The 26,101-nt window shown below is 41.7% G+C and overlaps 1 protein-coding gene across 1 annotated transcript in view; it reads right to left on the bottom strand.

The window, feature by feature from the left end:
* gpam (glycerol-3-phosphate acyltransferase, mitochondrial) overlaps nucleotides 1-25,869 on the bottom strand; it is a 42,213-nt gene extending 16,344 nt beyond the window's left edge. The window contains exons 1-11 of the mRNA XM_029629563.2: nucleotides 25,737-25,869; nucleotides 13,623-13,751; nucleotides 13,214-13,333; nucleotides 12,642-12,715; nucleotides 11,787-11,900; nucleotides 11,192-11,341; nucleotides 10,706-10,805; nucleotides 6,186-6,322; nucleotides 5,712-5,811; nucleotides 1,356-1,568; nucleotides 1,048-1,161 (exon numbers count right to left, since the gene is read on the bottom strand). Of these exons, the coding sequence (XP_029485423.1) occupies nucleotides 1,048-1,161; nucleotides 1,356-1,568; nucleotides 5,712-5,811; nucleotides 6,186-6,322; nucleotides 10,706-10,805; nucleotides 11,192-11,341; nucleotides 11,787-11,900; nucleotides 12,642-12,715; nucleotides 13,214-13,333; nucleotides 13,623-13,718 (1,218 nt within the window). The 5' untranslated portion in view covers nucleotides 13,719-13,751; nucleotides 25,737-25,869. The remainder of the gene's footprint in view (nucleotides 1-1,047; nucleotides 1,162-1,355; nucleotides 1,569-5,711; nucleotides 5,812-6,185; nucleotides 6,323-10,705; nucleotides 10,806-11,191; nucleotides 11,342-11,786; nucleotides 11,901-12,641; nucleotides 12,716-13,213; nucleotides 13,334-13,622; nucleotides 13,752-25,736) is intronic.
* Nucleotides 25,870-26,101: the final 232 nt, after the last annotated feature.

Below are 26,101 nucleotides of genomic sequence, written 5' to 3'. Positions count from 1 at the left end.
GAAAATCCCGCCAGCATTGCGGTTCTTGACACATTCAAACCTGTGCGCCTGGCACCTACTACATTACCCAGTTCAAAGGCACTTTAATCTTTTGTTTTGCCCATTCACCCTCAATGACACAAACAATCCATGTCTCAGTCCATCGATGTCTGTCTTAACAAGCGATCATGGAAATAGCAGTTGTTCCTAATGTTTTGTACACCGTGTAGAACATGAACTGTATTATTTAAATATGATTTAAATATATAGGTCTAAATAGCCAATACTTGTATTTATTTATTAAATGCAGTCATCTCGGTTTGCACTTGAAGCATCTTTCAAGCCTTCCCTCGTTTGAAACAATTGCAAAAGCATTGGTTACTTTATTTGTAGTCAATTTCATTCTGAAGTTATCAGCGTTCAGAGACAGATAAACATCTTGATTCCATGTTTAGTGGAGATCTTCTGTGTAAAGTGCCATTGAAGGGGGGGGGGGGGGGGGGAGCATCTAATGCTGTACTTAGCTGTTCTACGAGTGGTCTGAGGAAGTAGGTGAATAAGCAGTTTCCAGCGCAACTTAAGTAGCAATGGTTTTGAGCAACAGCTTGGAGATTTATAAAATGCTCCTATGAAGGTTCTAACAATGAATTTAGCCTTAAATATGCTTTAGGAAACTGGGTCTAGTACTCGTGACAAATTTCACCCACAGTGTTTCAACAACCTTTCCACAAATCTGCCCCACTTACACAATAACTTTCTTTAGGAAGTATTTAAAACTAATTTCATCTCCTCTGTGAGCGGATAAGACTGGGACGTGTTCATTAGGCACCCCACGAAAGACGACGGACTGAAACAGGTAGGGACTACCTGGACTTATCCACTAACAAACGCTAATTATCGTTTTCTAAATCGTGCCCTTAACACGACTCTGGTGTACTTTACAATGGGAGTTAGTTGACGCTTGGTAGGTTAAAAGAGGGATTAGGCTAGTTGACATTTTCAAACGTCCAGTTAACATAGGAGCTTCACGGAGGGGGCTTGTGTTAAGGTCTCGCTCTCAGTCCTCACTTTCAGAGAGAACGGCTGGGTGAAGTCCACTCTCACACAGCCGTAGTTCTTCCGCAGCATCCGTAACACTCCGCACGCGACACCCCACAGACTCTCATTCTTCTTCGGCTTCCCCTGAGGGTTGTAGACAGAAATATAATTCACACATAGCTCTATGGTTATATACTTACAGCAAATATATACACATTTAGGGAGGTATTCAGAGATATTCCCCCAACTACAAAACATACGCCAACACAAATCCAACACACAGAACCCATCACACACACACTCCTTTGCCTGCCCCGCTCGCAAACACACGTCCGTACCAGCTGCTCACTGTTGTAGTTGCCCTCGAGGATGCGGTCATAGGAGATGCCCACGGGCACCACCATCACTTCGGGGATGACGCCGTTGCACAGGGCGTCCACGACGATGGAGAGCATGCCGGCGCGTGCCGGGGAGGGCTTGCCGCTGCGAGAGCGCGTGCCCTCCAGGAAGACCTCCAGGAACTGCTGCTGCCTCAGCAACTCCTCTGTGTACTAGGGGGAGGGGGGGGATAGATTAGCAATATGATAAATTAGCTGTTTTTGGAGACATGCTTACATGGGTTTCATCTACTCATCTAGAACTAAATTGCCAATTTCTACTCCCGGGTGCACAACACACACCAGAACAATGGACAGCCAAGTGCATCTGACCAGAATACCAGCTGACATTTGTTAATTCTGACGATTCTGTGTGTTGAATTGGTGCAAGTAGCCACCACTCGTCAGCACCCAGCAGGTGGTCCCTATAACACAGAGGCAAAAGCAAGAGATACAACAGCCCCCTACTGCGGTTAACCGACCACAGTTATGGTGTGCGTGAGCTTTTGTCCCCATTCTGTAATAAATGCAGTGTGTTCCAACTGGTCTACAGCTTCGGGACAGTGTAAAGGCTTTAGGGGAATCGATGCTTTGGCTTTAAATAGTCCCGTGACATTTGACAGAGCTGGGAAATAGACCCCATCACGAAACAAGAGATGCAATGATGCCAGTGGCCCTTGTATTTAGTCAGTTATTTTCCCTGCACAATTGCTTCCTCCCAGGTCATTAGATAAACAACCAAGCCCTCAAACTACCCTCCTGTAACAAAGTCTGATTCAACAGCAATGTGTTGGTGTGTCTTTTAAAAATTATGACCCTGCATTAGCCAAGTAGCCTATAGAGGCTTTTGCCCTCATGCTTTTGCATAACTCACATACAGTACCAGTCATAAGTTTGGACACGCCTGCTCATTCAAGGGTTTTTATTTTTAAATACATTGTAGAACAATAGTGAAGACAAAACTATGAAATAACACATTTGGAATCATATAATAACCCCCCCCCCAAAAGTTTAAACAAATACAAATGAATTTTATATTTGAGATTCTTCAAAGTAGCCACCCTTTGCCTTGACAGCTTTGCACACTCAACCAGCTTCATGAGGAATGCTTTTTCAATAGTCTTGAAGGAGTTCCCACACATGCTGAGCACTTGTTGGCTGCTTTTCCTTCGCTCTGCAGTCCAACTCATCCCAAACCATCTCAATTGGGTTGAGGTCAGGTGATTGTAGAGGCCAGGTCATCTTATGCAGCACTCCATCACTCTCCTTCTTGGTCAAATAGCCCTTACACAGCCTGGAGGTGTGTTTCGGTCATTGTCCTGTTGAAAAAATGAATTGTATCCCCACTAAGCGCAAACCAGATGGGATGGCGTATCGCTGTAGAATGCTGTGGTAGCCATGCTGGTTAAGTGGGCCTTAAAGTCTAAATAAATCACTGTCACCAGCAAAGCAGCCCCACACCATCACACCACCTCCTCCATGCTTCACGGTGAGAACCACACATGCAGAGATCATCCATTCACCTAATCTGTGTCTCACAAAGACACAGCGTTTGGAACCAAAAATCTCAAATATGGATTCATCAGACCAAAGGACAGATTTCCACCGGTCTAATGTCCATTGATCGTGCTTCTTTGGCCCAAGCAAGTCTCTTCTTCTTATTGGTATCCTGTTTAGTGGTTTCTTTTCAGCAATTCGAGCAATTCTTTTCAGCAAAGGCCTGATTCACGCAGTCTCCTCTGAACAGTTGATGTTGAGATGCGTTTGTTACTTGAACTCCGTGAAACATTTATTTGAGCTGCAATTTCTGAGGCTGGCAACTCTAATGAACCTCTGCAGCAGAGGTAACTCTGGGTCTTCCTTTCCTGTGGCGGTCCTCATGAGAGTTAGTTTCATTATAGCCCTTGATGGTTTTTGGAACTGCACTTGTAGAAACTTTAAACGTTCTTGACATTTTCCACATTGACTGACCTTCATGTCTTAAAGTAATGGACTGTCATTTCTCTTTGCTTAGTTGAGCCGTTGCCATAATATGGACTTGGTCTTTTATCAAATAGGGCCATCTTCTGTATACCACCCCTACCTTGTCACAACACAACTGATTGGCTCTAACGCATTAAGGAAAGAAATTATACAAATTAACTTAAGGCACACCTGTTAATTGAAATGCATTCCAGGTGACTACCTCATGAAGCTGGGTGAGAGAATGCCAAGAGTGTGCAAAGCTGTCATCAAGGCAAAGGGTGGCTACTTAGAAGATTCTCAAATATATATATATATTTTTATCACTTTTGGTTACTACATGATTCCATGTGTGTTATTTCATAGTTTTGATGTTTTCACTATTATTCTACAATGTAGAAAATAGTAAAAAAAGAAAAGAAAAACCCTGGAATGATTATGTGTCCAAACTTAACTTGTACAGTACCTCCATACTTTGTTTCACGTGTTCATGTATCCATCCCCATTTTTAAAGAGCATGTCTCTTCCAACTACCAAAGACAAGATATTTACAATTATTCAGTCCTACATAGCCATATCAACGGCAAATTTATCTTGTGACTCACACATACAATCAATAGGAGCCTAATATTAAAAATAAATAAAAGCTCTGGAGAAGTGTCAATGTGATACGTAAAGCTATTTAAGTTTACATGTTAGGTCTGGGCGATGTCTTGAATTAATTTGATACATTTGAATGTATATTTTAGCTCGATGTTCCAAATGCCCGTATCGCAAAAATCAAGATTTTAGCCACAGACTTGTGCTAGCTATCTCGTCTGGTTTACAAAAAATGTGAAATAAGCATAAAAAAATACATTCATAAGGATTTGGTAAATCATTATCATTCTGAGAAATATGTATCTCCTTATCCAGGTAGGCCACTTGATTACAATATTGAAATAAGTATAACAGGCTGGGTTGTCCAACAGTTGGAGACAGACAGGAGGGTGTATTCCTAACAGTTCAACTGTTCTACCTTGTCAGCAAAGCAAATAAATCCAAGTTGGTGGGACTTCAAATATAAAGATTAGCTGGCTACTCACTAGCACGTGGGGCTTGTGGTAGGGAGACCCGTGTTCATTTTCTATAATACCTGCTACAAGAAGTTAGTCATTGTTAGTGGAGGTGCATTGTGCATGGTTCTGGTTAAATTTGTAACAAAAATTGCATTTTCATAGACTTGAAAGCCAAAATCAGTGACTATTGCAAAAAAGCTAAACTACTTTCATAAAATAATACAATTATTAGTGGGTCTTATGGTTGTGGAAGGCTTATCATTAGCCTAGGTATACTTTTACCATTTATTTTATTATTCCTGGCTGTTTGAAATGCAGTGTATTGATCTTTAAATTGTGCAACAATGCTTTTTAAATTTTTTAAACGATACATACTGTAAATGGAGATGATTTTTAGGCCGTATGGCCCAGCCCTACTACATGTTGAAGCCAACTAGAACATTGTGGACTGCAAACACGCCATCCATATTAAGCAAATCTGGATGCATTTCACTATATGCCATTTAATAAACAGTATCAACCCACAATGTCCTAGGTCGAGAACATTCTTTGCTCTCCAGCCAAATTAGAGTTGATGATAACAAAGACCCCTAATAACCTACACAAACTTGAGACAAAAATCGCATGCAGTTTTTAGCCTCAGAATATTTATTGGTCAGTGAGTGGTCAAGCCCTTCACACCTACAATTGATTTATTAATGCATCAAAACCCAGACCTTTCGCGTCACTGCCAGCTTTTTGCGCACATGATTCCCGCTGTGATAATAGCAGAAATATTTCCGACACACCCACTTGACAGCGCTGTACGGCTGCGCTACGATTGCGTTAGGTTTGTTAAAATAAATACCTCAATGTCACAAGGGAGACACAGCTAGTGCCAGTTTAGACAGTGTGGCCGGTGTGAAATGGCTAGCTAGTTAGCGGTGGTGTGCGCTAATAGTGTTTCAGTCGGTGACGTCACTCGCTCTGAGACCTAGAAGTAGTTGTTCTGTTGTTGTGGAGCGATGGGTAACGATGCTTCGTGAGTGACTGTGGTTGATGTGTGCAGAGGGTCCCTGGTTCGAGCCCAGGTTGGGGTGAGGAGAGGGACAGAAGCTATACTGTTACACCAGCATATCCACATTTCACCAAACATGGTGTAATAGACTAAAGCCATTAGCAGAGCCCCAGAGGCACTTTACACTAAGGCAGATGGACACACGCACACATTCCTTTTCTCTCATGGACAGATACACATAGTGCCCTGTCAGGCTAATAAGTACCGTAAAGGGGATACCATTCTCCTCTGTAGACTTACTACATATAATAGAGATCTGTACAAGACATCCTTCTTTCCGTCTGGCGTCTCGTCGAGTTTCCGCCGAATGAAGAATCCTCCCAGTTTACGTATCAATGTGCTGAAAAAATAAGCAAGCCCAGTCATTCACTGAAATGATACAGTCTAATAAGAAAACTAAACAAATCCTGCATCTGGATGGCATATTTCAAACAACTTTAATGGCTAGGCTAGCTCAATAACTTCCACATTGCACAGGTGATTTGAAATGCATTTTCTTTCAAGTGCAGATCTAGGTTCAGTTTCTTCTACCTTGATTCTAACCTCATCCATTATCAGACCTGAGATCAGCTTCGACCAGGTAGTGCTAGGCAGTTAGGCACAGATTTAGGACCAACTTACCTTTCCAAAATCATTAGGCGAAGAGCGGACCAAGATCAGCAAAACTGATCTAGATCAGCATCTAGATGGGTCTTCTTCCAGTTGAAGGCTCACCTGAATATGGGGATGTTGAGGTTATTGCCAGCGGCGATGTGAGGGGCCTTGATGTTGTGGCAGAAGAGGATAAAGGTGATGAGCAGGTAGTCGATGTGAGACTTGTGCACGGGCAGGAAGACAAGGGGAGCGTTGTACTGCAAAACACAGACAAAAAAACAACAATTTAGGCCATGGTTAAAAGGGCATGGTGTTCACCCATAAAATTTATTATTTTATTCAATAGAGAACTGCATCCCGAAAAACAATAGTCCAGACCCTGGGTCTCGACCATATATACAGTGTACTCAGAATCCTTCCCTTTTCCCCACATTTTGTTATGTTACAGCCTTATTCTAAAATTTGATTAAATACATTTCTCAATCTACACACAATACCCTATAATGACAAAACAAAAACAAGTTTATAGAAATGTTGGCTAATTTATTAAAAACAAAAAACAGAAATATCTTATTTACAAAGGTATTCAGACCCTTTACTATGAGTCTAGAAATTGAGCTCAGGCACATCCTGTTTCCATTGATCATCCTTGAGATTTTTCTACAACTTGATTGGAGTCCACCTGAGGTCAATTCAATTGATTGGACATTATTTGGAAAGGCACACACCTGTCTATATAAGGTCCCACAGTTGACAGTGCATGTGAGAGCAAATACCAAGCCATGTCGAAGGAATTGTCCATAGAGCTCATAGACAGGATTGTGTCGAGGCAGAGATCTGGGGAAGGGTATCAAAACATTTCTGCAGCATTGCAGATCCCCAAGAACACAGTGGCCTCCATCATTCTTAAATGGAAGAAGTTTGGAACCACCAAGAATTCCTAGAGCTGAACGCCCAGCCAAACTGAGCCATCGAGGGAGAAGGGCTTTGGTCAGGGTGGTGACCAAGAACCTAAGGGTCATTGACAGAGCTCCAGAGTTCCTCTGTGGAGACAGGAGAACCTTCCAGAAGGACAACCATCTCTGCAGCACTCCACCAATCAGGCCTTGATGGTAGAGTGGCCAATCAGGCACCTGTAGACTCTCAGACCATGAGAACCAAAATTCTCTGGTCTGATGAAACCAAGAGTCACACCTGGAGGAAACCTGGCACTATCCCTACAGTGAAGCATGGTGGTGACAGCATCTTGCTGTGGGGATGTTTTTCAGCAACAGGGACTGGGAGACTAGCCAGGATTGAGGGAAAGCTGGATGGAGCAAAGTACAGAACCTCAGACTTGGGCAAAGGTTCACCTTCCAACAGGACCACAACCCTAAGCACACAGCCAAGACAGTGCAGGAGTGGCTTCGGGACAAGTCTCAACGTCCTCGTGGCCCAGCCAGAGCCCAGACTTGAGCCAGAACTAACATCTCTTTAGAGACCTGAAAATAGCCGTGCAGCGATGCTCTCCAGCCAAACTGAGCGCTTGAGAGGATCTGCAGAGAAGGGAGAAACTCCCCAAATACAGGTGTGCCAAGATTGTAGCATCATACCCAAGAAGACTCAAGGCTGTAATCACTGCCAAAGACGCTTCAACAAAGTACTGAGTAAAGGGTCTGAAAACGTGATAACTGTTTTTGGAATTTCCTAAATTTGCAAACATTTCTAAAAACCTGTTTTTGCTTTGTCATTATGGGGTATTGCGAGTAGATTCACAAGGGGAAAAAACAATTTAAATCAATTTTAGAATGGCTGTGATGTAACAAAATGTGGAAAAAGTCAAGCGGTTTGAATACTTTCCTTATGCAGTGTACGTACACACAAATATAAACTCAACATGTAAAGTGTTGGTCCCATGGTTCTGAGCTGAAATAAAATATTTTACATTTTCCATCTGCAAAGTTAACTTATTTCTCAAATTTTGTGCAAAAATTTGTTTAGATCCCCATTTGTGAGGATTTTAGCATTTGTCGAGATATGCCACACCTGTCAGGTGGATGGATTATCAAGATGTTGAAAAAACAGCATGATCATTACACAGGTGCGCCTTGTGCTGGGGACATTAACTAGTTGCTCCTACCCTCTACTTTTTTGAACATTTTGTGCAACATTTCAGCGCCCTGCTACTCATGCCAGGAATATAGTACGTTCATATGGTTAGAATGTGTGGATAGGAAACCCTCGGACGTTTTTAAAACTGGTTAAATCACGACTGTGGCTATAACATAACGTGCGTTACATCGGAAAGCGCAGGAAAACCTGATCACAGAAAATGGAAATAAATATCCTTGCGCCACTTCCAGCAATTGTTAACAGTGAGCCGAATTAGATAAGACCGAGCATTCAACTCCCACAGCATCCCCATGTTGTCTAGAGTCTTGTGAATTGAATCATCTTTGATTCTTGGTTGAACCGAAACAGGGGCACCACTTACCTCCAGTCTCCGCCCAGATCATTCTGGAAGAGCTCTCTCGTGAAATTTTTTCCAAGACGACAGCTAATGATTTTTACATCGCCTACGGATTATTTTTATCGCTTATTAACGTTTACTAATACCTAAAGTAGCATTACAAACGTATTTCTAAGTGTTTTGTGAAAGTTTATCGTCTACTTTTTGAATTTTAAAAAATGACGTTACGTTGTGAAATCGCTGTTTTTTTCGTTTATCACACAGTCTACATATAACGATATCTTGGCTTTATATGGCCCGATTTAATCGAAATAAAGACCCAATAGTGTTTATGGGACATCTAGGAGTGCCAACAAAGAAGATGGTGAAAGGTAATGACTGTTTTCTATTTTATTGTGCGGTTTGTGTAACGCCGAAATGCTAATTATTTTGTTTACGTCCCCTGCTGTGCTTTTGTGTTGTAGTGTATTGGTGCATGCTATCAGATAGCTTCTCATGCTGTCGCCGAAAAGCATTTTAAAAATCTGACTTGTTGCCTGGATTCACAACGAGTGTAGCTTTAATTTGATACCCTGCATGTGTATTTTAATGAACTTTTGAGTTTTAACTAATACTATTAGCATTTAGCGTAGCGCATTTGCATTTCCAGAGCTCTAGTTGGGACGCAAGCGTCCCAAGTAGAAGCAAGAGGTTAAAAGGCCACTAAAATGTGCAGTTTTATGACAAACAAATGCCACGTCTCAAGTTGTGCCACTTCCGTCATTTTAGAGAATTCGGTAGTACGGCCAACCGACCTCACGTGTGACCACGCCAGCCCAGGACCTCCACATGCGGTTTCTTCACCTGTGGGATCATCTGAGGGGAGGGGGGGGGGGTGCTGAGTAGTATTACTGTCTGTAATAAAAGCTCTTTTGTGGGGCAAAACTCATTATGATTGGCTGGGCCTGGCTCCCAAGTGGGTGGGCCTATGCCCAGTCATGTGAAATCCATGGATTTGGGCCTTCATGAATTTATTTAAATTGGCGGATTTCCTTATATGAACTCAGCAAAATCTTTTAAATTGTTGGGTTTATATTTTTGTTCAGTGTAAAGCGAACAGACGGAATTTCCATATCTACCCTCCCTGATTGAAAAAAAAAAAAAAAATCTGTTCCAGTTTGCATTGTGAATTTTGTGAGCCTCCCCATTTAAAATTGCCATAGAAACATCCCCTCAACATTGATTGAACTGGGTTAGAGGAATAGAACGCCGCGGATCTGGAGATTAAAATGACGAGGGTGTCAAGATGACGTTGATTGACCCAAAGCGTGGAAACGCCTAATGTTACCACCTCCCAATGCTGAAATATGGAAGAAATACAACCAAGAGTAGGGCGATCTAAACGGTCACAACAAACTGAAGTTATTATTTAAACAACACTATTAAGTACAAGCACATTAAAGGTTGTACTATTGTAGAGAACAATCTATTGATTATTTGTATGTGATTCATATTGACAAAGGCTAAAGAAAACTAGGTTTAGACATTAATTTAGTAGCACCCTCTTGAATTTACCCAGATTTCACTACATGTTAGAGCAGTGAGTGAACGCCCTATAAAAAAAGGATAAGTTCAGGATGTTAGACATTTCCTAACCCTGGAAGTAGTCAACAGTATTGGCCAGGAGAAATTATAATCAATGGTTTGGTTCTTTAAACAGCCACAACAAACCTCAGCTAACTCTAGCCATCAATAGCTAACAATCAATGGAAGTGATAGGGGGCAATAAATGATGGTTCAAGGTGGTAATGGTCATCTAAACGTCACCTTAGGTTTAGCTGTCTTGACATAAGACTGACGTAGCTTTATCCACACACACACAAAAAAAAACACGGTCAAGGTAACATTGCGGAAGCGCTGTCCCCGGGGTAGACAGAAAGGGTCCCATGATTGACCAGGACTAAGGTTTGAATGGTTTAGTGAAGCAATACATTTATATAAATTCCATGAAACATACAGTCAACACACACCAACATTTAAGGTAAACTCAAAATTCCATGGTGTACCTTTAAATGACAAATGTTACAGATCATGCATATAATGTTAATCTATCAAAAAGTTATTTACATATTCTAAAACATGGAAGACATTCTCTTGACACTGGCGCAACAGTATCATGCCAGCAGTATAAAGTGTTAGCGGTGATTCTAACCTCCGTAGCAGCTTTCTTCACCATCTCCAGCTGGCCTTTGTGGATCTGGATGCTCCAGAAGAAGCCATTGAAGAGCTTGAGAAGAGCCCATCCCGTCAGTCTGAAAGACAAAAAATGTACAAGTATGGCTCCTTCAGTGGCATTGTCACTTGCCAAAGTGGTGTTTTATTCATTTATTTTAGCAACTTTCGTTGTAACAGGGACAAAACGGCATTCTTCATTTGAGCACTGCTTACATTGATTAGAACTAGCATTTGAGGATTGATACAAATCTGTGTTATCTGATTGGCAGCAATATCCATAGACAAAACGAAACATTTGTTTGAAAATAACCACACATTTTCAGACTTCAAGGACATTGTGATTTCTAAACCACGACATCGCCCATTTTCAATGATTTCAAAATGCCGGTGGGAACCCTGCCAGCGCCAAAGAACATTACATTAAGTGCTTTGAGAGTAGAGGACTCGCTGAAAGGTGCTGTACCTGATGAAGGCTGGTGAGATGTTGGCCACCATCTCTTGCAGGAACCCTCTGGCTTTCCGCCTCACCTTGCTGACCGCTTTATGTTCCACCCCAGCCTCGGTGGCCGCAGGATCCAACTCAGTGGCCACCTCCACAATTGCACTCTCCACCCTGGGACAGACAAGTACCGTCAGAGACAAGCATTCTTCTGATTCTTCTTCTACGGGAAAATCAAAAGCTAATGGAGGTTTGAAAGGCATTATACTCAGAGTTTCAAGGGAGCTATGCTCAGGATGACAGTTTCAAGGGTACCGTTCATGGGAAATTACTGTTATAAAACGCACTGTTAAACTCATGAGAGTTGTCTGCTTTGTCTCTTTGGCTGTGCACCAATACATGATCTCCTTTCCGTCACGACCTCTGATATAAATACATTAGAGATGAAACCAAGGGCTGGTTTGTCTTCAAGTCTATGAAGTCAGTTCAAAAGGAGATGAGGAAGTAATTTACTGAATAATCATGGTACATTGTCTCTTCTTCCAAATCCCTGCTGGTTCCCTTTTCCCTTCATCCTCCCCTCTCCATCCCTCCCTCCCCCTGTGTCTCTCTGTGATACCTGCTGTTGTTGAGTACATTGTCCACCACGTTGCGAGCGAACATGTCCTTCTGGACGTCCCTCTCCAGAACAAACAGCACATAGCTGAGCCTGCGGGCCAGCCAGCCACGATGTCTGCAAGACCACAGGGAACACTTGTCACATACTCTGCATACACAGTAACCACAACAATCAGAGTGCACCCAATCACAAGTATATACTATTAACATAGTTACCGTAGCCTTACAGAAACACATTTAAACAAAATGATTACATTGTAACAGCTGTAGTCCACCAAAGCACAGGATCAACTTGGGTGGAATTTAAATGTTTATATTATCTTGTACAGTAATATGGTTACAGTGAAATACTTGTCATTATTTAAAAAAAGAAAAATATCAATTTCTACTTAGTCATTTTACAACCCTACCACCACCAAAATCCACCTGTCATAAGACTCCTTTTGTCAAATATACAAGTTAGTGTTTTGTTGACATGAACATATATGCATTTGTCCTGTTGTTTTGTAAGGCACAAGGTAGCCAATCGCCAACTTTGGGACCACTGAGGTCAGTCACAGGATTAGAGTGGCTGGTGTCCGTTGACAGTCAATTATTCATCCTTAAGTTTTCCACTGTTTCACAGGGACACCCTGAGCTTCATAGACAAGTGGCGAGTACATGTCGTTTGGAGTACATGTCGTTTGAAGTACAGCATATCTACTACACTGTACCAGGTGTCAAACCCGCGTGCTTGAAATAAACGTTGAATGTCGGCACAACATGTTGAACAGCGTTTGAATACACCGCCACATGAAAAAGGTCTATTAAAAGAGAAACGAACAACCAATGACTTAAAGTGCTGTGGTGGGCTTACCTGGTGTGGGTCTCATTGATGTAAATCACATTGCGCAGTCCTAGAGAAGGAATGCTCGAGTTGAAGAGTCTCGCCTGGAAGAAAACAGAGGAGCTGTCAGGTAAATCTATTGCAAGCTAGGACACAGAAATGTATGCACAAGTTAATGCGCTGGGCTTCTACGAAATCGAATATCACCAATGGTTTGGCTCTACCTAAAATGGAGGATGGGGCAGATCGGGGAGAATCAGCCATAGAATCTATTCAGTGGAATACTTTTTCCGTCCTCCAGGTGGAATTAATTAGTCCCTTCCTGTTTCAGTCTTTTTCTTATGTTTGGTGTAAAGAATATGTAGGCACCAAATAGAAGAAAACCTGGTGTCAGCAATTTATATCTTGTATTCTTTTGAACTTAACATGAATTGGGGGTATTAAGAGTACTATATAGGTAGAGAACATTGCTATATCATTAACAAAATACTTGATTGATTAATCAAAGCCCTAATGAACACAACCAAGCAATACTCGGGATCACCAGGCTGGGGTTTGAGTAAGTCAACGGCTAGAGTAAACTAGACCACGGCTCGGCTCACCTGACTTTGCGGCGTGCAAGAATGGCAGCAGCGGCCCACGAATGGCCTCTTTCTGTTCAGCAAGCCCTCCTTCCACGTGCTGGTCACACAGCGCAGGACAGACGGACTGGAACTGCGGTCCTGGACACAGACACTTCAGTTTGCGCCATCGTTCAAAACAACAAAAGAATCCCATATAGGAAATAGATTTTTGCGCCGTGTTGGTCTTTCACACCCACACAAATTCTCAACCAACAGCAATTCTCCTCGCCATCGGTGGTCAAGTCTTTCTTAGTGTTTCCTCTACCATTACTGTGCAAGACAGTCCTCCATAAATTAGCGCCAACCCACCTAAAATAAAAATCCCAGCAACTAAAAAAAACAAACATGGGGAACCACATCACTACTTCATCGTTCAATCCCATCTTACTGAGTCATCGTTAGGCTGCTTCCAGCGGCTGCCTCCCTGGTCGGCTCCATTGACCTGGAGCAGGCTGTCTGGCCCAATCGTGACGGCCACTTCCATCTCCTCCCTTTATATCACACACCAGCTAGGAATCTGCGGGATCGAGAGACACTCACAATCACAGATCAACACAAATGCCATCAAGAGGTCCCCATAGCCATGACCGAGCTCCAAGCCATATGGCGCTTACATACCTAACAGAGCAGGCCAAACAATTGAGGGGGTTTGGACTGGGGTGACAGATGATAGAATTGGGGTTGTGTCAAATTAAAAATAAATGTCCATTTCAGAGTGTAGTTATTTTTTAATTCAATTGCACAGCTAGCAGGAGACAGTTTTCTGGACCACACATGATCATGGCAGAGTTTGAAACAAATCCCCACTGGATTGAGACAAACTGTCATGATATAATTCTGCCAGGGGAGGCATAAGTTAACATTAAATTGAGGAGGTTTTTGGGACAGCCTTTCCATCTACCATTATCACCGCACACATACAGACGGGCGTTCCTGTGTCATTGCCTCTTCAGAAAGTTGCAGGAAATACAAGTCACTGATGCATTCTGCTCATGTCTTATGATAAACTTGGGCAAATAAATGTTCTAATAAGTTGAATGCATTTAATTGATTTCCTGCTAAGTTTTTTTTAAATATAATTGTTGAATTCTGTTTTATTGTCCGATTTCTGCGATTACGTCTGCGTCGCAGGTTTTATAGGGCCCTAGAGTTGGGACTGGGAATGACAGAATTGGGGGTGAGAGTGACCTCTCCAGCTACTCAAAATAGATCATGGGGCATCACCACTGGCACGTGGCAAAAAGAGTGGAGATATTTTTTTCCCAGCCCGAGTTCTTTCCTTCACGTCCTTCATGACCTACGTATGTATTACCACCAGAAACCAATTTGCTGACCTGTGGGCGAGAGCCTTTTTCCCCTTCGGTGTCAGGTTATAGGCTACCCACACCCACCCACCCCAAATGAGACACAAATACACACACACACACACACACGCATAAAAATACACGCAGATAAACCCATGTATAAACTAATAAGTTAACCTCTATATAGATTCATACATTCACATAACCACACGTTGCCTTCAAGTCAAATTTTCCTATGCTATAGCATACAATATTTGACATACAGCAGAATTTTAAAAAGGACCAAATAGTTTGGGTTTGCTTTGTTCTTTTTTGCCATGGAAAAAAAGTGATACTGGTTTCAGAGTAGAAGGGAAAACAGTGCATTTGGAGTGTTCACACACCATCTCAGAGGGATATTTGAGGCAGAAGTGTGCGACCAGACCGAACCCACCCCGTCCACCAAAGACACCTCAAATTAAAATAATAAAAAATAAAAAAATAAAATAAATAATAATATAATAAATAATAAATAATAAATAATAAATAATAATAATAATATAATAAATAAAAAAAATTAAAAAACACTGCAAAGAATTCCAGTATACCTAGCCCATCCCTAAAGTTTAAGTGAAAGATGGAAAATGTATGGCATTTATGGTAGCCGGGCAGGTTGAGCCTGCTCTGTGGTTGACCAGTTAAGGTGTTCAACAACAAAAAACACCTTGCAGCCTTACATAGGTGCTACAAATGTTTTATTTTACCTGCTACACTGACGCATAACTTGTCAGTGTGAGCAGAGCACTACTAACCAGGCCTAGGCATTCGAGAAGTATTCAGACACCTTTACTTTTTCCATCCTGCTACGTTACAGCCTTATTCTAAAAAAGGATTTAAAAAATAAAGAATCCTCAATCTACAGACAATACCCCATAAATACAAAGCAAAAACAGGTTAAGAAATGTTTGCAAATGTATTCAATTAAAACAGAAATACTTTTACATAAATATTCAGACCCTTTGCTATAGGACTAGAAATTGAATTTAACCACAGGTAGACTACAAGTTGTACAAATTCAATTGATTGGACATGATTTGGAAAGGCACACACCTGTCTATATAAAAAAGGTCCCACACTTGACAGTGCATGTCAGAGCAAAAAACAAGCCATGAGATTGAAGGAATTGTCCATAGAGCTCCGAGACAGGATTGTGTCGAAGCACATCTGGGGAAGGGTACCAAAACATTTCTGCAGCATTGACGGTCCCCAAGAAGACAGTGGCCTCCATTCTTAAATGGAAGAAGTTTGGAACCACCAAGACTCTTCCTAAAGCTGGCCACCCAGCCAACCTGAGCAATCAGGGAGAAGGGCCTTGGTCAGGGAGGTGCCCAAGAACTCGATGGTCAGCCTGACAGAGCTCCAGAGTTTGTGTGGAGACTGGAGAACCATCCAGAAGGACAACCATCTATACAGTACTCCACCAATCAGGCCTTTATGATAGAGTGGCCAGACTGAAGCCAATCCTCAGTAAAAAAAAAGGCACAACATCCCGCTTGGAGTTTGCCAAATGCACCTAAAGGACACTCAGACCATGAGAAACAAGATTTTCTGGTCTTGTGAAACCAAGATTTAAATCTTTGGCCTGAATGCCAAGCATCACATCTAGAGGCACCATCCTTACGGTGGAGCATGGTGGTGGCAGCATCTTTCTGTGGGGATGTTTTTCAGTGGCAGGGATTGGGAGACTAGTCAGGATTGAGGGAAAGATGAACGGAGTAAATCCTTGAAAACCTGCTCCAGAGCGCTCAGGACCGGACTTGGGCAAAGATTCACATTCCAAAACAACAACAACCCTAAGCACACAGCCAAGAGAGAGAAGGAATGGCTTCGGGACAAGTCTCTGAATGTCCTTGAGTGGCCCAGCCAGAGTCCAGACTTGAACCCAATCGAACATCTCTGGAGAGACCTGAAAATAGCTGTGCAGCGCTCCCCCTCCAACCTGACAGAGCTTGCGAGGACCTGCAGATTAGAATGGAAGAAACTCCCCAAATACAGGTGCGCCAAGTAGTATCATACCCAAAAAGACTCACATTTTTTTCAGCAATTACAGCCTCTTCAAAGTACTGAGTAAAGGGTCTGAATATTTATGTAAAGAGATATTTAAAAAAAAAAATGTATTAAAAACTGTTTTTGCTTCGTTATTATGGGCTATTGTGTGCCGATTGAGGGGGATTTTTTCACCCCATCCATTTTAGAATAAGGCTTTAACGTAACAAAATGTGGAAAAAGTCAAAGGATCTGAATACTTTCCGAATGCACTGTACATCCTTTTGATCCCGGGGATGAACTGTGTGTTGAAAACAAAAACCTGAAGGTAATTTTACGCTACAGCAGCGCAGGCCTCTCCTGGAGCCGGCATGCTCACGCCCAGGTTTCATTTAAATGAATAGGAGTCTCTCAAAACTGAAGAACCCTTTCTCACATTTTCAGGCAAGTGACCTATCTTCACGCAGCCCCCCCCCAAAAAAATACTGCTGACTTGTCTGATGGGCAAGTGCCTTTCAGACTAATGCCAAACCCTGGACAGCTTAACACGTTTTACCGGTGAAACGTTCATAAAGCATCTGCACGCCAATTACCAACCACCATGTTTTGTTTCAATCAAAGCATATATTTGCCCTTATGGCGTGAGCTGCTGAGTTTGGTCCACGAGAGAAAAATGCAAGCAGACATTGATTCAGTTTTGATCTGATGAAAATACAACAGAACAGACCATGTCTCACACCAGACAAAGACCTCCAATCAGCATGGGGTGTGTGAGAACAGGAATGGAGAAGCAGCGACGGGGGCCAGAGCCTGTGTGTGTGTGTGTGTAAAGTAGCACCTGCGCCTGATTGTTCAGCTATCGGGAAGAGGGGTCCCGACATGGCAGAGGCAGGGTCCACCAAACCCACAGGGCTGTGTGTGTGTTGTGCTTGTGTGCACGCATGTGGCGCCGCTGCTCTGTGTTTTTGAACAACACTGACAGAGATGGCCTATCTAGGCTAGGCTCATCATCAAGTTTTATTATAATGTTCGAGCCCTGAATGCGGATTTGCTGAAAGCCGTGGTATCAGACCATATACCACAGGTATGACAAAACATTTATTTTTACTGTTCTAATTAGGTTGTTAACGAGATTATAATATCAATAAAGGCACCTCGGGGGTTTGTGATATATGGCCAATATATCACGATTAAGGGCTGTAACCAGACACTCTGCATTGCGAAGTACATAGTAACAGCCCTTAGCCTTGGTATATTGGCCATGTACCACACCCCTGCATGCCTTATCGCTGAATATAGCCTTGCCATTAGTGATGAAATAAAACAGTTACATATATCGATACTTTGACTCCAAGTATCGATTTGCAAAAATCACACAAACTGGGAATCACATGTCCTGAGGCTACATTTATTTTAGCTAGAGAATTTAACAAAGCAAATGCGAGGAAAAACTCTGCTGAAGTTCTGTCAGACTGTAGTAGAGGTCGACCGATTATGATATTTCAATGCCGATACCGATTATTGGAGGACCCAAAAAAAAGCCAATACCGCGATTAATCGGCCAATTTTTATAACACATACATACAAAAGTGTTGGAGAAGTAAAAGTGCAATATGTGCAATGTAAAAAAAGCTAATGTTTAAGTTCCTTGCTCAGAACATATGAAAGCTGGTGGTTCCTTTTAACATGAGTCTTCAATATTCCCAGGTAAGATGTTTTAGGCTGTAGTTATTATAGGACTATTTGACTATTGGATGTTCTAATAGGTACTTTAGTATTGCCAACCTAATCTCGGGAGTTGATAGGCTTGAAGTCATAAACAGCGCAATGCTTGAAGCACAGCGAAGAGCTGCTGGCAAATGCAGGAAAGTGCTGTTTGAATGAATGCTTACGAGCCTGCTGCTGCCTACCACCGCTCAGTCAGACTGCTCTATCAAATCATAGACTTAACTATAACACACAGAAATACGAGCCTTAGGTCATTAATATGGTAAAATCCAGAAACTATCATTTCGAAAACAAAATGCTTATTCTTTCAGTGAAATGCGGAACCGTTCCATATTTTATCTAACAAGTGGCATCCCTAAGTCTAAATATTGCTGTTAGATTGCACAACCTTCAATGTTACGTCATAATTATGTACAATTCTGGCAAGTTAATTACGGTCTTTGTTAGGATGAAATGGTCTTCACACAGCTCGGAACGAGCCAGGTGGCCCAAACTGCTGCAGATACCCTGACTCTGCTTGCACAGAATGCAATAGGTTACACAATTTCCCCTAGTTAAAATGAAATTCATGTTAGCAGAAAATATTAGCTAAATATGCAGGTTTAAAAATATATACTTGTGTATTGATTTTAAGAAAGGCATTGATGTTTATGGTTAGGTACACATTGGTGCAACGACAATACTTTTTTTGCGAATGCACTTGTTAAAAATCACCCATTTGGCGAAGTAGGCTGTGATTCAATGATAAATTAACAGGCACCAAATCAATTATATGCAACGCAGGACAAGCTAGATAAACTAGTAATATCGTCAACCATGTGTTTTTTATTTATTTATTTTATTTCACCTTTATTTAACCAGGTAGGCAAGTTGAGAACAAGTTCTCATTTACAATTGCGACCTGGGCATTTACATTTACAATTGCGATGTGTAGTTAACTAGTGATTGTTAACATTATTTGTGTTTATAAGATACGTTTAATGCTAGCTAGCACCTTACCTTGGCTCCTTGCTGCACTCGCATAACAGGTAGTCAGCCTGGCACGCAGTCTCCTCGTGGAGTGCAATGTAATCAGCCATAATCAGTGTCCAAAAATGCTGATTACAGATTGTTTAATGAAACTTGAAATCAGCCCTAATTAAAATTGGGCGTTCCGATTAAATCGGTCGATCTCTAGACTGTAGTACACTCAACCACCGCTACTCCAACTGGCAAGATGCCTACAAGGCCCTCCCACGCCCTCCTTTCGGCAAATATGACCACGACTCCATTTTGCTCGTCCCTTCCTAGATGCAGAAACTCAAACAGGAAGAAACTTAAACAGGAATTACCCATGCTAAGGACCATTCGATGCTGGTCTGACCAATCAGAATTCAAGCTTCAAGATTGTTTTGATCACGCAGACTGGGATATGTTCCGGGTAGCTTCAAAGAATAATAGCGACGATTACACTGAAATGGTTTACCAGGGAGTGTATAGGAGATATTGTACCAACGGACTATTACAACCTACCATAACCAGAAACCATGGATAGATGGTAGCATTCGCGCAAAACTGAAAGCGCGAACCACTGCATTTACCATGGTAAAGTGACTGGGAATATGGCCGAATACAAACAGTGTTGTTATTCCCTTCATAAGGCAATCAAACAGGCAAAACGGCAGTACAGAGACAAAGAAGTTTCAATTCAACGGCTCAGACATGAGACGTATGTGGCAGGGTCTACAGACAATTACGGACATGCTAAATACCTTCTTCACCCGCTTTGAGGATAGCAGTGCCACCAGAGAAGGGCCTTCTCTGTGGCTAGCGTGAGTAAGACCTTTAAATGTCCCACAAGGGTGAGTGCTCAGCCCCCTCCTATACTCCCTGTTCACCCATGACTGCGTGGCCATGCACGCTTCCAACTCAATCATCAAGTCTGCAGACGACAACAGTAGAATGCTTGATTACCAACAATGAGACAGCCTACAGAGAGGTGAGGACTAGGAGTGTGGTGCCAGGAAAACAACCTCACACTCAACGTCAGCAAAAGGAGATGATCGTGGACTTCAGGAAACCCCCCCATCCACATTGACAGGACTGCAGTGGAGAAGGTGGAAAGCTTAAAGATATTTGGCGTACAAGTCACTAACAAACTGAAAATGGTCCACCCACACCTCAGGAGGCTGAAGATATTTAGCATGGAACTTAAAATTAGAGGTCGACCGATTATGATTTTTCCATGCCGATACCGATTGGAGGACAAAAAAAATTTAAAATACCGATTAAATCGGCCGATTTTTAAAATGTATTTGTAATAATGACAATTACAACAATACTGAATGAACACTTATTTTAACTTAATATAATACATCAATACAATCAATTTAACCTCAAGTAAATAATGAAACATGTTCAATTTGGTTTAAATAATGCAAAAACAAAGTGTTGGAGAAGTGCAATATGTGCCATGTAAGAAAGCTAACGTTTAAGTTCCTTGCTCAGAACATGAGAACATATGAAAGCTGGTGGTTCCTTTTAACATGAGTATTCAATATTCCCAGGTAAGAAGTTTTAGGTTGTAGCTATTATAGGAATTTTAGGACAATTTCTCTCTATACCATTTGTATTTCATATACCATTGACTATTGGATGTTCTTATAGGCAATTTAGTATTGCCAGTGTAACAGTATAGCTTCCGTCCCTCTCCTCGCTCCTCCCTGGGCTCGAACCAGGAACACAACGACAACAGCCACCCTCAAAGCAGCATTACCCATGCAGAGCAAGGGGAACAACTTCTCCAAGTCTCAGAGCGAGTGACGTTTGAAACGCTATTAGGGCGCATCCCGCTAACTAGCTAGCCATTTCACATCGGTTACACGAGCCTAATCTCAGGAGTTGATAGGCTTGAAGTCATAAACAGCAGAGCTGCTGGCAAAACACACTAAAGTGCTGTTAGAATGAATGCTTACGAGCCTGCTGCTGCCTACCATCGCTCAGACTGCTCTATCAAATCATAGACTTAGTTATAACATAATAACACACAGAAATACGAGCCTTAGATCATTAATATGGTCGAATCCGGAAACTATCATCTCAGAATAAACAAGACGTTTATTCTTTCAATGAAATACAGAACCGTTACGTATTTTATCTAAGGGGTGGCATCCATCAGTCTAAATATTCCTGTTATATTGCACAACCTTGAATGTTATGTCATAATTACGTAAAATTCTGGCAAATTAGTTCGCAATGAGCCAGGCGGCCCAAACTGTTGCATATACCCTGAATTTGCGTGCAATGAACAAGAGAAGTGGCACAATTTCACCTGGTTAATATTGCCTGCTAACCTGGATTTATTTTTAGCTAAATATGCAGGTTTAAAAATATATACTTCTGTGTATTGATTTTAAGAAAGGCATTGGTGTTTATGGTTAGGTACACGTTGGAGCAACGAGTCCTTTTTCGCGAATGCGCACTGCATATGCAACGCAGGACACGCTAGATAAACTAGTAATATCATCAAACATGTGTAGTTATAACTAGTGATTATGATTGATTAAGTTTAATGCTAGCTAGCAACTTACCTTGGCTTCTTACTGCATTCGCGTAACAGGCGGGCTCCTCGTGAGGCAGGTGGTTAGAGCATTGGACTAGTTAACCCTAAGGTTGCAAGATTGAATCCCTGAGCTGACAAGGTAAAAATCTGTCGTTCTGCCCCTGAACAAGGCAGTCAACCCACTATTCCTAGGCCGTCATTGAAAATAAGAACGTGTTCTTAACTGACTTGCCTAGTTAAATAAAGGATTAAAAAAATCTAAAAATATATATATATTTCGGCAAAATCGACGTCCAAAATTACCAGTTTCCGATTGTTATGAAAACTTGAAATCGGCCATTCCGATTAATCGGTCGACCTTTCCCTAAAATCCTCAAACGTTTACAGACACACAGTGAGAGCATCCTGTCGGGCATCACCGCTTGGTACGGCAACTGCACCGCCAGCGACCGCAACTAAATAAGGTAGTTCTAGTTCTGTTTTGTATTCTCAATATATTTGCAAACATTTCTAAAAACCTGCTTTTGCTTTGCCATTATGGGGTATTGTGTGTAGATTGATAACATTTATTTTTCCCTTATCAATTTTAGACTACGGCTGTAACAAAACATGGAAAAAGTAAATACTTTCCAAATGCACTGTACCGGCACCTAAGTATCATGAGGTCCCTAGCAATTCCATGCCCTACTAGCCATAATGAGAATATCCTTTGTTGACCCTTGAAATATCCCCTTCCAAATCTCTACAATACTGGGATGATGACTTGGCAGTCTACAGCTGTTGGGCAAGGTCTTCCCTATGACTCGGCATTACATTATCTAATCAATAAATACACATGGCAGGTCCAGAAATCACATTCTAACCATTTCTCTACCGGGTAAACATGGGATTTCTTTTATTTATTTAAATTTCACTCTGCTTTGAGTTCAAATTCAGTGGGATGTCTCATCTGATCCAAGGTCATAAATGGGGGAGAACAGGCGATTGCTTCGATATGGAATCGCCTAACCCTGTGTTTTGGTTAACCCCAAAACACAATTGGTCTTGCAGCTACGTTGCAATAAATGTGTTGTTTTCTTGCTGCACAGAAAATGTTATTTACTTAACCCAAACCCCGGGAACCCTGTTGTGTTTACTTTCAAAAATGGCTCTTTGTTTAACAGAAAATATGGACAGACAATCTAGCTCGTCTTTTCCTCTAAAATTGAGCAAAAAGGGGAGTTCGCCTATTCCAAGTGAGCTCAGCGAAAATACAACAGCGCACAATGAGAATACAATCTCCAATCTCCAATCTGATACGCATCTGTACCCGAAGTTCTTGTTATCACATTGCTGGAAAGAGGAACTTTGCACTAAACAAAGAGCAACATATTCTGTACTATTGCCTTTCCCTGTAGTCCTGCAGTCAAATGAACCCACTCACTGTAACACAGCAGCAAGCCAACCTTGGGGTGACATGAGATGCAGTATCATAAAAGCCCATCGTCAGGACTTTTAGCTGGAGTCATCAACGGAACAGTGTTTGTCCTCACAAAAGCCCTTATTGCTGTACGTAAGCCGGAAGCTTAACTTTCTGGAAGACAAGCATTAGGTATAACAAGCATTAGGTTTGTGGCTACCAACCTATTTACAATGATTTATCGTTATTCAGAAACGTAGGTCTGGCACAAAGCTATGGGACCGGGTGGAATTGAAGTCAAGTGAACCTTTCTTTCCCCCCTCTCCTTCCTTCGCTTTTCCTTTCACTCCGTCGCTCCCTTTGTCCCTCTGTTTTTGATGTAGGTCAATGGCAAGTCTCAGTCGGGCTGTAGACTATTCTTCTGATCATTCCATTTCTTATGTTTGGCAGTTCATGCCAAGTCAATATAAAAACAGTTTCAATGAGGCTGATTCATTGGCTTGAAATAAGTCTATGATACCGAAGTAGAAAGGCTGCTACAGTTCATCAAACCTATTACTAAAATTAACCTGGCTACAGTATAAATCCATGGCCAATATAATAGCTCAACATTCACTGTGGTAGGCTTATGCTAATCACTGTGCATTGACAAACAAGAAAACGAGTATACACACAAAACTTAATTTGTGGACAGATAGCTTGGGGAGGAATTCCTAATGTAATTCATCTGAAAATCACGCCATGGGTAGTGCCTTCCAGTTTAGAACTAGGTCACCATCAGACGCTGAGAGAATCTCTTTATAAATGGATAGCTACACCAACAAGGGTGCATGTTTAAGTGTGTGAGTATGTATGTATAAATATATACGTGTGTGTGTGTGGCTAATCACTGAATAGGACATAAACTAAGCCAAACTGCTCCTGCCCAGCTCAAGCAAGCAATGAATGACATACTGAGCTTTGCTGCATTGTCCCTTTGTGTTCTTGTAGTAGGTGACCCGCACATTGATGACAGAAGTGTGACTAGAATTCTGCTGGGTTTGCAAAGGTCAATGACCTGCCGTGTTCAAACAGGGGTAGTGAGGAAATTATTGATGGTAGGACTACCATCATAACACCAAACACAGGCTTTATAACATTTTTGAAGGTGTTATAATTATTATTATTTTATAATTCTGGCTTCACTACTTCTGCCCCAAAAAAGCAAGGCAAACAGGGGTTTTGGACTTTGCTCAGAAATCTTAACACGTATGGACGCTTCACTGATCCTGGTACAGGCATATGAATTGCCTGTGGCCATCAATATTTACAAAACAATCTAAGAGAGCTATTATCATTAGTCCTATTAAGAATGCTTCAATTGAACGGACATATGGGGCGGCAGGTAGCCTAGCGTTGGACTAGTAACCCGAAAGGTTGCAAGATCAAATCCCCGAGCTGACAAGGTAAAAATCTGTCGTTCTGCCACTGAACAAAGCAGTTAACCCACTGTTCTTAGGCCGTCATTGAAAATAAGAATTGGTTCTTAACCGACTTGCCAAGTTAAATAAAAAGGTAAAATGATAGATGTGGTACATTGACCTTTCACACATCTTGCAAGCTAGGCATACATATGAAAGGTATAGCTACTGCACACGTCGCTTATTTGACTCATTAGCAGTTATACATACATTAACGTTTTCTTCCTAGAAATGGAACGCTGAGTAGGTCGTTTGCATGCCAAAACATCTTATCCACGCGTGGGTGGCTACTAGCTAGGTTAATCCGACTCACAAACTGCCTGTTAATCTTCATTAAAAACGGGTCAAATTAAGCCGGACAAGACAGATGCCATTGTGGGGGATGATGATCATGAAATCTTAACGAAAATAATTTCGCAATTTGTTATTGTAGTGAACATAAAAGTGACGTGTGAAGTAGCTTCATGGCTGAGTAAACTGCATAGGCAAGGACAGGTGCAGTGTTTAGCTACACAGCACAGGCTAGCTCATATTGTTGCCTGATCATCAAATCACAGTTGGATCGGTTGTTTAGATGGGATAGAGCTTTTGTCAAATTACGCCGAAAATAGTTTTTGCATTTGAGCTAACCCTCACCTTTTTCCTGACCTTGTTATCCTAATTATCCTAACATAATACGTTAATTATTATAACCTGCTGCGTAAAATAGAAGTTGCCTAGGCAGCCGATTGTGCATGGAAATCCTCCCAAACCGGTTATTAAAGTCAATTTTGACCAAATCTGTATCCCTTCTAGACAAAACCAGTTGACGCTAAGCTAACATAAGCTAGTACTATGACGCTATTTCATTCAATGGTCAACCTAATTCACACCATTCACTCAGGCTAGCTAGCTACCGTTAGTTTAGCTAGCTAGCATAAAGGCTAGTACGACTATACAGAAACCCGCAGGCAATCGCACCGACCCGTTTCATCAACGTCGTGGGACAAGTCAACACAATATTAGCTAGCGTTAATATTAAATAAAAAAAGTTTCTCAGCCTTACCTTGTATACGACCTCTAGCTGCACCACCATGTCTTGTGAATATACCCCCGTTGGCGCAATGTTCTTCTTCGAGAGTTAATGGCAGACTATCACCAAAGATTTTTTTAAAGATAGACCAGAGCCTGTCGTTTCCAATGGGAGCAAATTAATCCTAGTTGGCCGATCAAGCAAAGAGGTGGGCAGAGACAAACACGAGTGGTGAGATCCTATTGGCGCGTTCTAGCATTTATTTGCATATTTCATTAGGGAACGCCTACTATGTAAAGTGAGCGTGTGCAACCATTCAATTCGCCCATGCACTCCTTCTAAACGCCTTTTTTTTTACTTTGGCAAAGTCTTCCAAACTCAGTCCACTCGGTCTGTTA

This window comes from Oncorhynchus nerka, linkage group LG23 (genome assembly GCF_034236695.1).
Source record: "Oncorhynchus nerka isolate Pitt River linkage group LG23, Oner_Uvic_2.0, whole genome shotgun sequence".
NCBI classification, from domain to species: domain Eukaryota; kingdom Metazoa; phylum Chordata; class Actinopteri; order Salmoniformes; family Salmonidae; genus Oncorhynchus; species Oncorhynchus nerka.
The sequence above is the reverse complement of the archived record's forward strand: the minus strand, read 5'-3'. Positions and strand labels throughout refer to the sequence as shown.